The sequence below is a fragment of the Tenrec ecaudatus genome, chromosome 12, assembly GCF_050624435.1.
Source record: "Tenrec ecaudatus isolate mTenEca1 chromosome 12, mTenEca1.hap1, whole genome shotgun sequence".
NCBI classification, from domain to species: domain Eukaryota; kingdom Metazoa; phylum Chordata; class Mammalia; order Afrosoricida; family Tenrecidae; genus Tenrec; species Tenrec ecaudatus.
The window spans coordinates 108,452,881-108,465,888 of NC_134541.1; the positions used below are offsets into that span (position 1 = coordinate 108,452,881).

The following is a 13,008-nucleotide window of genomic DNA, read 5'->3' on the forward strand; positions in this document are numbered from 1 at the left end:
CCTGGGATGAATCCTACCTGGTCGTGGTGGATGATATGTTTTATATACTTTTGTATTCTATTGGCCAATATTTTGTTAAGGATTTTTGTGTCTATGTTCATTAGAGATATTGATCTGCAATTCTCCATACCTGTGGTGGTCTTTGCCCTGTTTCAAAGTAATGCTGGCTTTGTAAAATGAGTTTGGGTGTTTGCCATCCTCTTCTATGCTATGGAATAGTTTGTGGAGGATCGGTGTCAACTCTTCCCTGAATGCTTGGTAGAATTCTGCTGTGAAACCATCTGACCCTCAGGCTTTTTTGTTGGTAGGTTTTTGATGAGAGCAAAACCACGAGTAGCTGAAACCAAGGGCTCAAGCAGAAAGGAAATGTTTTGAAAAGGATGATGGTAGCCTATGTACAAATATGCTTGATACAACAAATGTGTGGATTGTTATAAGACCTGTAAGAACCCCCCCAATAAAATGATTACTTTAGAATAAAGAAAAGGAAAGAAATGCAGTTCCCGGTTGGATCCCCTAAAAACACACGTAATGATGTTTGTTGGGGTACAAGATGTTTACCAGAGATGAACGCCTGTGGAAGGGGGAGTTGGAAGCATAATTGTACAGTGGGAACATATGTACAAATGTGCTTGATATAATTAATGGATGGATTGTTATAAGAGATGTAAGAGCCCCCAATAAAATGGTTTATTTAAAAAGAAAAAAAAGTAAAAACCAGTATCAATATTAAAATGGCCACAGAACAAATTTCAGTCGTGGAACATGGAAGAATCACATGACAGCACCCATTCAGGTCATGACAAGAGGGAGGTCCACTGGGAAGGTTCCCATCTTGACTTGAGAGTTCCTGCTGTGAGTTTTATTTGAAATAGCTTGTCTTTTAAAAGGAGCTCTGGTGATATCATGTTTACAATTTGGGCTGCTAACAGAAAGGTCCGTTTTCCAAAACCACCCGCTGGTTTTTTTGACTCCCATGAAAAATTACAGTCGCAGAAACTCAAAGGGCAGTTTTACTCTGTCCTCGAGGGTTGCTGTGAGTCAGAACTGACTCAACAACAGTGAGTCCATCCTTTAAGGCCTCAGTACTAATGACATGAGTTTTTAACAGTTAATTTAAACTATTATTTGCTTTCAAGCGATTCCATGGGATATTCTGGTCTAATGTTTAAAGATGATGTCAGGACAATAGTGGCAGGAACAGGAAGGTTTCTCAAGGCCAGGCTGGGGCTGGGGAAGCAGTTGCTGTTTACTCTGTACCCATCTTCAGCTCGGCTCCTGGTCTGCCTCAGTGGTGGAAGTTCAGGTCACACCCGGGAAAGAAGGCTGAGCTACACGGTGAGAGGCGAGCCTATAGGACACTGTTAGATGGCTTCATCATGAATTCTCTTGTAGGACAACCTGGTGAACCAAGGTGATGGAAGTGGGAGCAGGGGCGCTCTAATAGTTCTGCCCAGTTCCTCATCTCTTAGAACCCAACCTATGTTGATCTTTGTGACAAAGTTCAGGCCTGTTCCTATTTCCCTGCTCAGTGCCAGCTCCCATACTTCTTAGCACCCACATATTCCAGAAGGTGATGTCACATGCTGACTACTAAGGGTTTCCATGGTCAATCATCAGAGGACACTTTTATTTAGGACCACTTCAGTGTTTCAAGGACATGCTTCCTGACGATATTGGGTTTTACAGGGCAATTGTTTTCACAATAACGTTCAGGTCACATTTAAGTTCCACGAAGTGTTAATACACAAACAAAAAGACTGCTCAGAACATTTTTCTAAAGGAGCAAAATTGGAATCAATAGACAGTAAGATAAGCATTGAGGAGATTGTATAGCACTATGGAAGTTGACTAAATGAAATGGAATAGCTAGGTCATTATGGTTGCTGCAGTCAGGACCAGTGACACAGAGGATGACATCAAGGAGATGGATGGGCAGAGTGGTGGCAACCATGGGCTCAGAGATAACTATTGTGAGGGGGCCCTGACACCAGGAAGTGTTTGTTCTGTTGTACATGAGGTCAGTATGTGTTTCAACCGACTGGAAATAAACCAACAACAGAGCCTTCAATGGTGGAGTTAGAAGCCCCCAAAACACTATAGTCTTAACTGGACATAGACAAAAGCGTAAACATTGTTCAAGCTACAGAAATGACAAAGCATCACCCATCCTGACTGATATGGGTGGCAACATACTCTTTACTGATTATAGCTTTAACTTCTCTCCAGTCTTCCTGCTGTCTAAATAAGCAATTGCTGTGCCCAATAAGAACTGCTGCTACCTTCTGCCAACATCAAGTCCAGATCACAACAACCCTCACTAAAATCAGCTAACACTCAAACTCTGGAAGACCTTTCTAACACCCATAGACTGGGAACTTCCTCGATGAATGCAGTTCTTCTTGATGAAATGAGCAATCAGCCTGATAAGCTACTGGTGTGTTCTGGTGGTTTGGATTGGAGGGCATTGACAGTTCGACTAATCACATTAGTCAATAAAAGAATTTTTCTTCACCTATTGAACTTCCATATGTTCCCAAAGATTTTAGTCTACTCTGTCCGTTTCAAGAAAAAAATATTTCTCAACACCTACCTGACAATGAAAACCTTTTTTTTTTTTGTACAATAGCCCACAATCCAGGGTAAGTTTTAGGAATCAGCTTTTGCATCTCCCTGGATCATTCCTGCTGCATAGAGGAATATCACTCTCTTTGGGAAACATTGACTCTTATTCTTCCTCACCAAATACGTGGATGGACAACTGCTAAATACCAGAGACCAGGGAAAGAAAAAAAATTATTACAAACTATGACGTACCTTTATGACATTTAGAACCCATTCGCTGTTGAAAAGAAATGAAAAAAATATAAATTAGTTTTGTTATTGCCCCTTTCATGTCCTTGTTCCTGAGGCTGTAGATGAAAGGGTTCAGCATGGGGGTCACCACCGTGTACATCACAGCAGCTGCAATGTCCTTCTCAGCCGAGTGGGTGGATGACGGGGTGAAATAAACAGCAAAGATGGTGCCATAGAAGAGGGACACCACAGCCAGGTGGGAGCCACAGGTGGAGAAGGCTTTCCACTTTCCCTTTGTGGATGGGATTCTCAGGACAGCAGTAGTGATGCAAATGTAGGAAATCAGGATGCAAACCAATGGAACCGTTATTACCAGACCCCCTGCGGTAAGAATCATCAGGTCATTGATGTGTGTGTCAGAGCAGGAGAGTTTCAAAAGAGGAGTCATATCACAGAAGAAGTGGGGGATCTTGTTGTCTGCACAGAATGAGAGTCGAGCCATCAGCAGGGTGTGCAACAGAGCATTCACATTGGCAATGACCCAAGACCCAGTGACCATCAGGGCACAGAGCTGATGGGTCATCTTTGTTGTGTAGTGTAAAGGGTGGCATATAGCAACAAAGCGATCATAGGCCATCACAGCCAGGAGAAAATTGTCTATGGCAATAAACGCCATGAAAAAATACATCTGTGTGAGACACCCAGGGACGGAGATGGCCTGACGTCTGAGTATGTGATTAGTCAGCATATTGGGGATGATGGTGGAGGAGAAACAGAGGTCTACAAAAGACAGGTTGCTGAGGAAGAAGTACATGGGGCTGTGCAGGCGGGAGTCTGTGCTGATGGCCAGGATGATGAGTAGGTTGCCTAGAACTGTGGCCAGGTACATGCTCAGGAAGAGCACGAAGATGATCTGCTGCTGCTGAGGCTGCCTGGAGAGTCCCAGGAGGAGGAACTCGAAGACAGTGGACTGGTTTGCCCGACTCATGATTACAGAATCAGGTCAATGCACAAGAGTCATTCAGAAACCTAGGCAGGAGTGGTTAAAAATGTGACAAAATCAATGCCAGACAAAGGCAAGTTTACAAATCAGTAATAGAGTTGCTAAAAGCAAGGTCTGACACTATTCCACTGGGCTTCCTGTCTCTTTCCGACTCTTGTTTCTTTAAAGTTGAAAATCACATAGAATATACACAGTTCAACTGGGTAGCCAGATTCTTTCTGTTTATATATATATTTTAGCTTCAACCCCAATTCATTTCTAGCTCCATGACAGACACAGAGAGAGAGAGGCTGTGAGAGACAGCGAGACTGGGAGAGAGAAACTGAGAGCGAGAGAGAGAGAGAGAGAGAGAGAGAGAGAGAGAGAGAGAGAGAGAGAGAGAGAGAGAGAGAGAGAGAGATATTGTGTATTATTACTCTACTTATCACAACCTTCAACTGATGATAAGATTAAACCGCTCAATTCATAGAGTCACAACTCTTATTATTGTTGCCCTCAGTCCACAAGAGGGTCCTTATCTTGAATAGGAAATATTAATATATCCTTCATTTTAATCCTACCTGGGTAAGTAGATTCTGAAGTTATCAGAAAATTTTCAATTCTGCATGACTAATCAATGCTTCTTTTTATTATAAAGATTAGAATTTGGAAGAAATATAGGGAGACTCTGAATAAGTGAGGAGCAGGCATTCATGGTCTTAGTCCTCTATGCAGGAAAATTGTTTGTGGAAAATCACAGAGTTGGCATTTACAGGAGTCTTTATGGTCACTGGTGCCAGATTCCCTGAGAGCCTCATTAGACAAAGAAAGAGAATAATTGTCTCACCTGCTTTGGGGCCCCTTTTGACCAGACTATGAAGAAAATGAATATGATGTAATTCCTAAGCCAGAACTTATAGATGAAACCACCTTGATGCTTGAGTTAAACCCTAAACAGAATCCCCTAGGACATGAAGCTTCATCACTTTGGTGATGTGAACTTCAGTCTATGGACTAGGAAATTCCATTCATAGATATTTTTCTTCTTGTTTCCTTGGCTCAGAAATTTGGGAATTACAGTGTTGTCTGTGTAAACCTGTTTTGTCCAGGTCTAATCATCTGCATAAGAGTGGCATGGTTGTAAGTGTTGGACTGCTAATTTCCAGTTCTGCAGTTCAAACTCACCAGTTGCTCCACAGGAAAACAATGAGGCTGTCTGCTTCTGTAATGATGTATTTTCTCATAAGGCCTATAATTGAGTCACTATGAGTCAGAATTCACTCAATGGCAATGAGATTGATGTGGAATTTGACACCTGTATAGGTTGACTGATGTACTTGAGAGCTGAGATGCTGGGGGAACATTGGTTCTTAATCCCTAAAGCATTTGGTATAAATGATTGTCTCTTTTTGATAAGGCAATGAGGGATAGGGTCACGGATGTTATCAGGACAAGCACATCATGCCATGACTGAGGAAATTAGGGTATGGAGCAGATTTCCTCTTCCGATATTCTCCTGATCACAACAGATCATCATGTTCTCAGAATTTCCCTAGACCAGAGTGTCAAGTGTGTGTACTATTGCAGCCCAATTTATATGATATCCTTCTTTCCTGATGACCTACTTAGGAGTCATTTTTGGTTGAAGGAATTTGGAAATGAGTCAGAGTAAGTGTAGGTCATTATCAGTAAGGTTTGGTCTGAACATAACCATCCAGAAGCTGGAAACTCTCCACCCGATCCCTGAACTGAAATGCAAGTGTCTGTAGAGAGGGGCAAAAGATGCAAACACAGACAGAGGAGTGGAGAAAGCTGGAGAAAGAACCGATGGCTTCCTACTTGGGGCTTGAGATTTTCCTGATAATTTGGTACATTCTGACTTCACTGATTGTTGTCAACGAAAAGCTTAGCTCATCAAGCCCTGCTTATTTACCTGCACCTTTTTAAGCATCTGGCAATCATAAAATTCTTGGGATATTTTAATTTTTTAAGAGCACGCCCCAAGTCTTGCTAGAAACTATTTTTGTCTCATGTGGGAGGGTAGGAGCAAGGCCACCGAAGATTTATGTTATTTTAGTATTTTTCACTTGGATATTTTAATACCATCTTTTTGGTGAGCTAAATTAGAGTATGAGATGGAAAGACTGAAGGTTTCCTTTAAAACAGTTGGAAGAAGTAGAGTGGATCCAACTGTCCCAAGAGGAAGTATGGAAGAAGTTCAAGAATAAAATTCCAGAGCACAAAACATGAACCGAAGATGGTAGAGGAAGGGGTGAAAAATAGACCAGGAAAAAGGAGAACATAATGTGTAAGATTCTAAAGGACACACGCATTTATAAACACAGAGTGATGAACAATACAAGTCCATGAAAAATCAAGTAAGATGAACGGGTGACATCACTACATTTGTAAAATTATGTTTTATATAATATGCTAAAGAATGTTTTCACGGAATAGTTGACGTGACAACTGGACCAGACCCTGTTGTTGCTTGTTATTGAAATGTTCTCCCAGGTTCGGTTCTCTAAAAGCACACTTTATGCCATTTTCTGGGGTATAAGATGTTAACCAGAGATAAACACCCATGGAGGGGGGTGGTGGAATCAGGATTGTGCAATGGGAAATGTAAAATTCCAATACAGGCTGCACATAGCCATGGCTTGCTCATTAGGGAGCTCTGAGCTCTATGTGGTCCATCAGAGTCAATGTCTGGGCTGAAATATCAAGGACCTTCTACCAGGATCATTCCCTGAATGTTGGCCAACAGGCAATGGTATGAGCTCCAGAAGACCCCATTTACTGCCTAGACTATCCAGAGTGGAACAGAAGACCTCATGATGTTTCCAGAAGGCTATCTGGACAGCAGAACTCTTTGCCTACCCCAAATGCTAACTAGCAAGCAAGACTTACCCTTGAGAATACTTAACAACTTCAATTTAGAAATAAAGTTTCATGCATAACTTTGTGAAGGAGAGAATATCTTGACTGTGTCACTAATCATGATCTTTAGTTACTTCTTCACGCTTTTTTTGGTCTTTCAAATCTTCTAGAATCTAAATAACTATGTCTAATTATTTAAACCTTTCAAAATCCACTTACAACATTGATAACGAGAACTTTTTAATTCATTTTTTAGGGGCTCATGCAACTCTTATCACAATCCATACATATATCAATTGTGTAAAGCATATTTCTACATTCATTGCCCTCATCATTCATAAAACATCTGCTCTCCACTTAAGCCCCTGGCATCAGCCCTTCATTTCCCCCCCTCCATCCCCATCACCTTCTCCCCCATGAAACCTTGATAATTTATGAATTATTATTTTGTCCTATCTTGCACTGTCCAATGTCTCCCTTCACCCACTTTTCTTTTGTCCGTTCCCCAGTGAGGAGGCTTGTAATCGGTTCCCCCTCTGTACCACACCCTCCCTCCACTCTCCAGGTATCGCCACTATCACCATCCTGGATTCCCTGTGTTTTCAGTTCCTCTCTGTACCAGTGTATATCCGCTGGTCTAGCCAGATTTGTAAGGTAGAATTGGGATCATGATAGTGGTGGTGGTGGTGGTGGGCAGGAAGCATTTAGGAACTAGAGAGTGAAGTTTTATTTTTCATCATTGTACATTTCACCCTGACTGGCTCATCTCCTCCCTGCGACCCTTCCATAAGGGGATGTACAATTGTCTAAAGATGGGCTTTGGTTCTCCACCCCGCACTCCCCCTCATTCACAATGATAGAATTTTTTGTTCTGATGATACCCGATCCCTGATCATTTCGACACCTTGTGATTGCACAGGCTGGTGTGCTTCTTCCATGGATGTTGTTGCTTCTGAGCTAGATGGCCGCTTGTTTGCCTTCAGTATTTTAAGACCCAAGACGCTATAGGTTTGGATACGAGGGCATCATCAGCTTTCTTTGCCACATTTGCTTATGCACCTATTTGTCTTCAACGATCATTTTAGGGAGGTGAGCACACAATGATATGATTTTTTTTGGTTCTGTGATGCCTGATAACTGATCCCTTCAGCAATTTGTGATCACGCAGGCTGGTGTGCTTCTTCCATGTGGGCTTTGTTGCTTCTGAGCTAGATGACCGCTTGTTTACCTTCAAGCCTTTAAGACCCCAGGCGCTATATTTTTTGATAGCTGGGCACTATCAGCTTTCTTCACCACATTTGCTTATTCACACGCTTGATAAGAAGAACTTTTAATGATTGTGAGAATTACATAGTGTCCGGTCAACTGTGAAGGTGTGGAGTCTAGCCTGTCAATAATGTTGCAGCTTGATGACCTCATTGGGAGTGATAAAGGAGAAAAATGGTTCACTGGAAGCCAGATATACTCATTCTGTGTGAGACATTCCTGTTGAGAAACCACATGGTGTTATGCTGATGGAGCCAGAATCTTGGAGCTGAAGTAGTCACATGGAGACCCACGCCAGAGCTGAGATGCTTTCACCCCCACTGGGTCCACAAGGCTTTCCATAAGATCTTCCTGCATTTTGCATCATTTCATGGCTTTGTGAGTCTAAAGAGGAATTTATGGACTAGTATCAACATATGGGGTAATATCAGACTTAGGGACTCAATCTAGACTGGGCTTGGATTTTTTCCTAATATGTAATTACTCTTCAGATAAAGCTCTGTCTCATACACATATTGTCTCTGGATTTGTTTCTCTAGTCAACCTGGACTAACACAATGATATTGATAAAATCATACATCAACCCTTTTCTGTCAAATCAATTTTGATACACAGCAAACCTAAGGACAAGTAGAGCTGTCCTATAAGAACTCAAGGCTGTAATATTTTAGTCAGTTTTAATTTTGTTTACTGTGCTCTACTTGCAAAGCACATACCAGTGCAATAGTGTCTGCACATGCAAATTCGTAGCACTGATTATAGTCTTCAAGTTGTGCAACCGTTCTCACCCTCCTTTTCAGAATTATTCTTCCTCATTAGCATACACACACTGGCCCCTAAGGTTCCTGTCTTGTCTTGCAAGTTACTGTGAGTTTTATTTTGAAGAGCTAGTTTTTTGTTGCAGAGAGAGTTCTTAAAAAGTAGCCCTGCTTGTGTAATGACTAAAAGTTAGTTGTTGGGCTATGGAAAGATCCAGTGTTCAAAACCACCAGCCTTTCCTTGGGAGAAAGACAGAGCTTTCTACTCCCATTAAGAGCTACAGTTTCAGAAACTCACAAGGGCAGTTCTACTTTGTCTTATAGGGCTTCTCTGAGTCAGAACTGACTCAAAGACAGTGAGTTTGTCTTTAACAGAGCACAGTGCTAATGGCATAACCTTTTTTAAGTTAATCTAAACGATTATTTTAGGAAGATTTCATGGGATATTTTTGGTTTAAGATTTAAAGATGATCTCAGGGCAAGAGCGGCAGGGGTTCCCTCAACCTGCATGACTTCAGGAACTCTTGATTGTACTATCATTTTAAATTCTGCTATTTACTTCCCCCTCTTTTGATCAGAATGCTCCTATGGAAACTCTGATCAAAATAAAACAGTTATGCTGGTTTCATGGCAAGGAGGCAGTGAGTGGTTCCAAGAGGAAGTTAGTCACACCTTCCCTACCCTACTTTTATACTTAAGTATCCTTCTTCCCTGTGTCACAGTCTAATAGAGGCCAATTGTTGTGGTTTGAATGTCCACTTACAAACTGGTTAAATCTGAGGCAATACACAGTGCAGTGTGCAGTAGAACAGAACCACGAATCACATTATTAAGTCATCTGACTAAGATGTCCCTTGACACGAGAATCCTAAGCATCTAAATCAAAACACCAAATCCCATGACATTTTAAGCTGTGCATCAGCAGGATCAACAGCTCCTCTTTTCCCCTCTTCTGTTATCAGTTTTTTTCATATCTGTCACATGACTTTTGCAAATTTAACTTTTGACAAATATACGATATAGTGACCATAATGGAATGTGCAAACCTATCCTTAATCAACATTAGAAGAGTATTCTGTCTACAAGGGACCCCTTTAGTTTTCTTAATTCCTGATAACCCCTAAGAAACTTTATTGTCTATAAACTAGCCTTTTATGCAATTGAGAGTAAACATTATGTGTCTGTGGCTGGCTGGTTCTTTAGAGTACAATGATTTTCATTGCCATCCATACGGTCACATATATCAAGACTTCACTTCTCCTTGTCTAAGGACAGTTCCAGTGTATCTGGACACTGTTGTGGTTGTCCCTGCATCTGTTCGTGGCCACTTAGATCATTCCCACTCTTGTTGGTAGTGTTGCACTCAACACTGGTGTACAAGCCTCTTTGTCAGTTTTTGCTTTCAAGTGTTTTGGATGTAGTCCTAGCAGTTGAATTTCTGCTCAGGTATGAGCTCAATTCTGAGATTTTTGAGGAGCTATCACATTGTTGCCTATATGACTCGATCATTTTACATTCCCACCAGCAAGTGATAATGCCTCCATTTCCTCACCAACATCTGGTTTTTTTTTTTTTTTTGGTTTTGCCTTAGTCGTCCCAGTGGGAGTGTAATCCCACCTCATTTTGGTTTTGGTTTGCATTTCTCTGATGATGGCTATTGATGCTGTGCATCTTGCATGTGTTTCTTGACTATTTAAAAAAATCATTGTTGGGAAGCTCTTCCAGCTCTTATAACAATCCAGACATTAATTGTGTGACGCCCACTTGTACATATGTTACCATCGTCCTTTTCAAAATATTATCTTTCTACTTGAGTCCTTGCTATCAGCTCCTCATGTTTTTCCTTCCTGCCCCACCATCAGGAACCATTGATAAATCATAAATTATTATTTTCATATCTCACATCGCCCGCTGTTTCCCTTCACCTATGTTTCTGTTGTTTGTAACCTAGGTATGTGTGTGTGGTATATGTGTATGTGTCATATATTGATCATTGTGATCAGTTCCAACTTCCTCTCCTCTCCTTCCCCCTACTTTCATGGAATCTGTACTACTACCATCATTGTTCCACAGAGGTTTTTCTGTCCTGCATTCCATGTGTCAAGAGCTTTCAACATTCCCCCACCCCCACTGTCATGACTCCAATCTACCTCAGAAATTTGGCTAGACCAGAGCATGTATACATAAGAGTTTATTGGCTATTTGAATGTACTCATTGGTGAAATATTAATCCAAGTGCTTTGCCCATGCTATTATGGGTTATTTCTCTTTAGGTTGTAAACTCATCTGATCTGAGCAGAAAGCCTCATCTTTCTTCTGAGGAGTGGCTGGTGGGTTTAAACTGCTGGCCTTGCAGTTAGCGGGCCCAACTTGTAACCCAATACATCATCAGTGCTCTTATTTGTGTACACACACACACACACACACACACACACACACACACACACACACGTTATTAGATTCTTCTTGGATATCTGATTCACCAGTGGTATATTCCCAGCTATTATCTTGTCTTCTCACTTTTACAAAAGTCTAATGATGAGCAAATGTTTTTAATTTTTAAGAGTTCTCACTTATTTAATCTGTCTTTTGTTGCTTCTGTTATTATTTTTAGATATTCTATTGTTCAATGTAGAGGAGAGTGGATGGTGTAGTAGTTAGGTGTTGGGCAGGAATTCGCATGGTTGGGGTTGAAAACCAGTGGCAGCTTCGTGGGAGAAAGGCTGAGTTTTCTACTTCTGTAAACAGTTACAGTCTTGGGAAATCCTAGAGGGTCACTATGAGTCAGCAATGAGTCGAAGGCAGTGAGTTTTTGATTGCTAAATGCTAAACCTGGCAATATAGCTCCTGTTTGTTGTTCTAAAATTTGAAGTTATGTATATTTAGTTCTTTAATCCACTTTGAATTTGCTTTTGTGCCTTGTGTGTGTGAATTATGAACCATATTTGACTTGGAAATCCAATTTACTCAGCATAATTTATTGAAGAGACTCTTATTTCCCAAGGAATGGAGAGAACTTAGTTGAGTAGTGTGGGGTTATTTCTTGCCTATCAGTTCTGTTCCATTCATCTGTCTGTTGGTTGTTATATCAGTGTGACCTTCTCCTGCCATGTCCCTTTGAATCTCTTGTTCCAGGTGTTATCTCCATACTTTTACCTAGCCTGGATATATATGTATATATATACATAATACATACATATATTCATACTTATATATATATTTATATATATAAAATTAAGACAGAATATGAACAAATGTCCCAATTACAGTGACACAATGAAACAAAGGAAAACTTCAATTAATAGCAAAACAGAAAATATTGGAAACTGGAGTCATTATTTATTGGGTCAGAGATCACTGACAAAGTGTCACAGTTTGACTAACAACAGCTGCATAAGCCACCCTGCAGTGTTCTCTGTCTGATAACAAGGCCTTTCCCATCTCTGGGTCCTTTCACCAATCGCTTTATCCACATGGGGCACCCAGCAAAGGAGCTTTGGACTTTCACAGTCATATGCAGCCTTCAGCAAACCCGGTGCTCAGCATTCAAGCCCTAATACCATGCCCTCCTCTGGATTTGAATTTTATTGTTTACAGTTCTGCAGCCACACATGCTGGTGTGCTTCTTCCAAGTGGACATAATTGACATCTCACTTAGATGGCTGCTTGATTTCAGCCAAGCCTCTAAGACCCCAGACACTATTCTTTCTAATAGCTGGACACCATCTGCTTTCTTCACCACACTTTGCTACAGCATTCATGTCTTGAGCAGGGTAGGTATTGTGTATGTGTATGTGTCATATATCAATCATTTTGATCAGTTCCAACTTCCTCTCCTCTCCTTCCCCCTACCCTCATGGAATCTGTACTACTACCATCATTGTTCCATTGAGCAGGGCCATGTCATAAGAACTAATTGCTCTTAGATTGGGCCGACAATTAAGTGTGAGCTCAAAATCCATTCATATGTGTATGGTTTGTATATGTATTGGGTTCACTTTAAAAACATCATTATTATTTTATAGAAGGACATTATAAATTATTTCCATATGGCAGATATTATTGTCCTATTTATTTTGTCACTTCCTCCATATTTGTCTATCACCTTCATGTATATCTTTTGTCCTCCTGAGTTGTTTGCTTGGACTTCTTGCATTTAATTCTCCACATTATCCCTGGACAATTGTATCTATGCCTTTTCTTTAAACTGTTTAAAAGAGAACTTTAGTCTCTGTCTCTAACTTCAAGTTCACAATTAAACTCACCAACTGGACGCAATTTTCAAACTAAAACAAATAAATAATCTTTGATTTTCCTGCCTAAACT

At 40.8% G+C, this 13,008-nt stretch overlaps 1 protein-coding gene across 1 annotated transcript; it reads right to left on the reverse strand.

Annotated features, from left to right (window-relative positions):
• Positions 1–2,806: 2,806 nt before the first annotated feature.
• On the reverse strand, positions 2,807–3,784 carry LOC142422806 (olfactory receptor 1f45-like). The gene has a single exon (XM_075528045.1). It carries the CDS (start codon positions 3,782–3,784, stop codon positions 2,807–2,809), a length of 978 nt encoding a protein of 325 aa, XP_075384160.1.
• Positions 3,785–13,008: the final 9,224 nt, after the last annotated feature.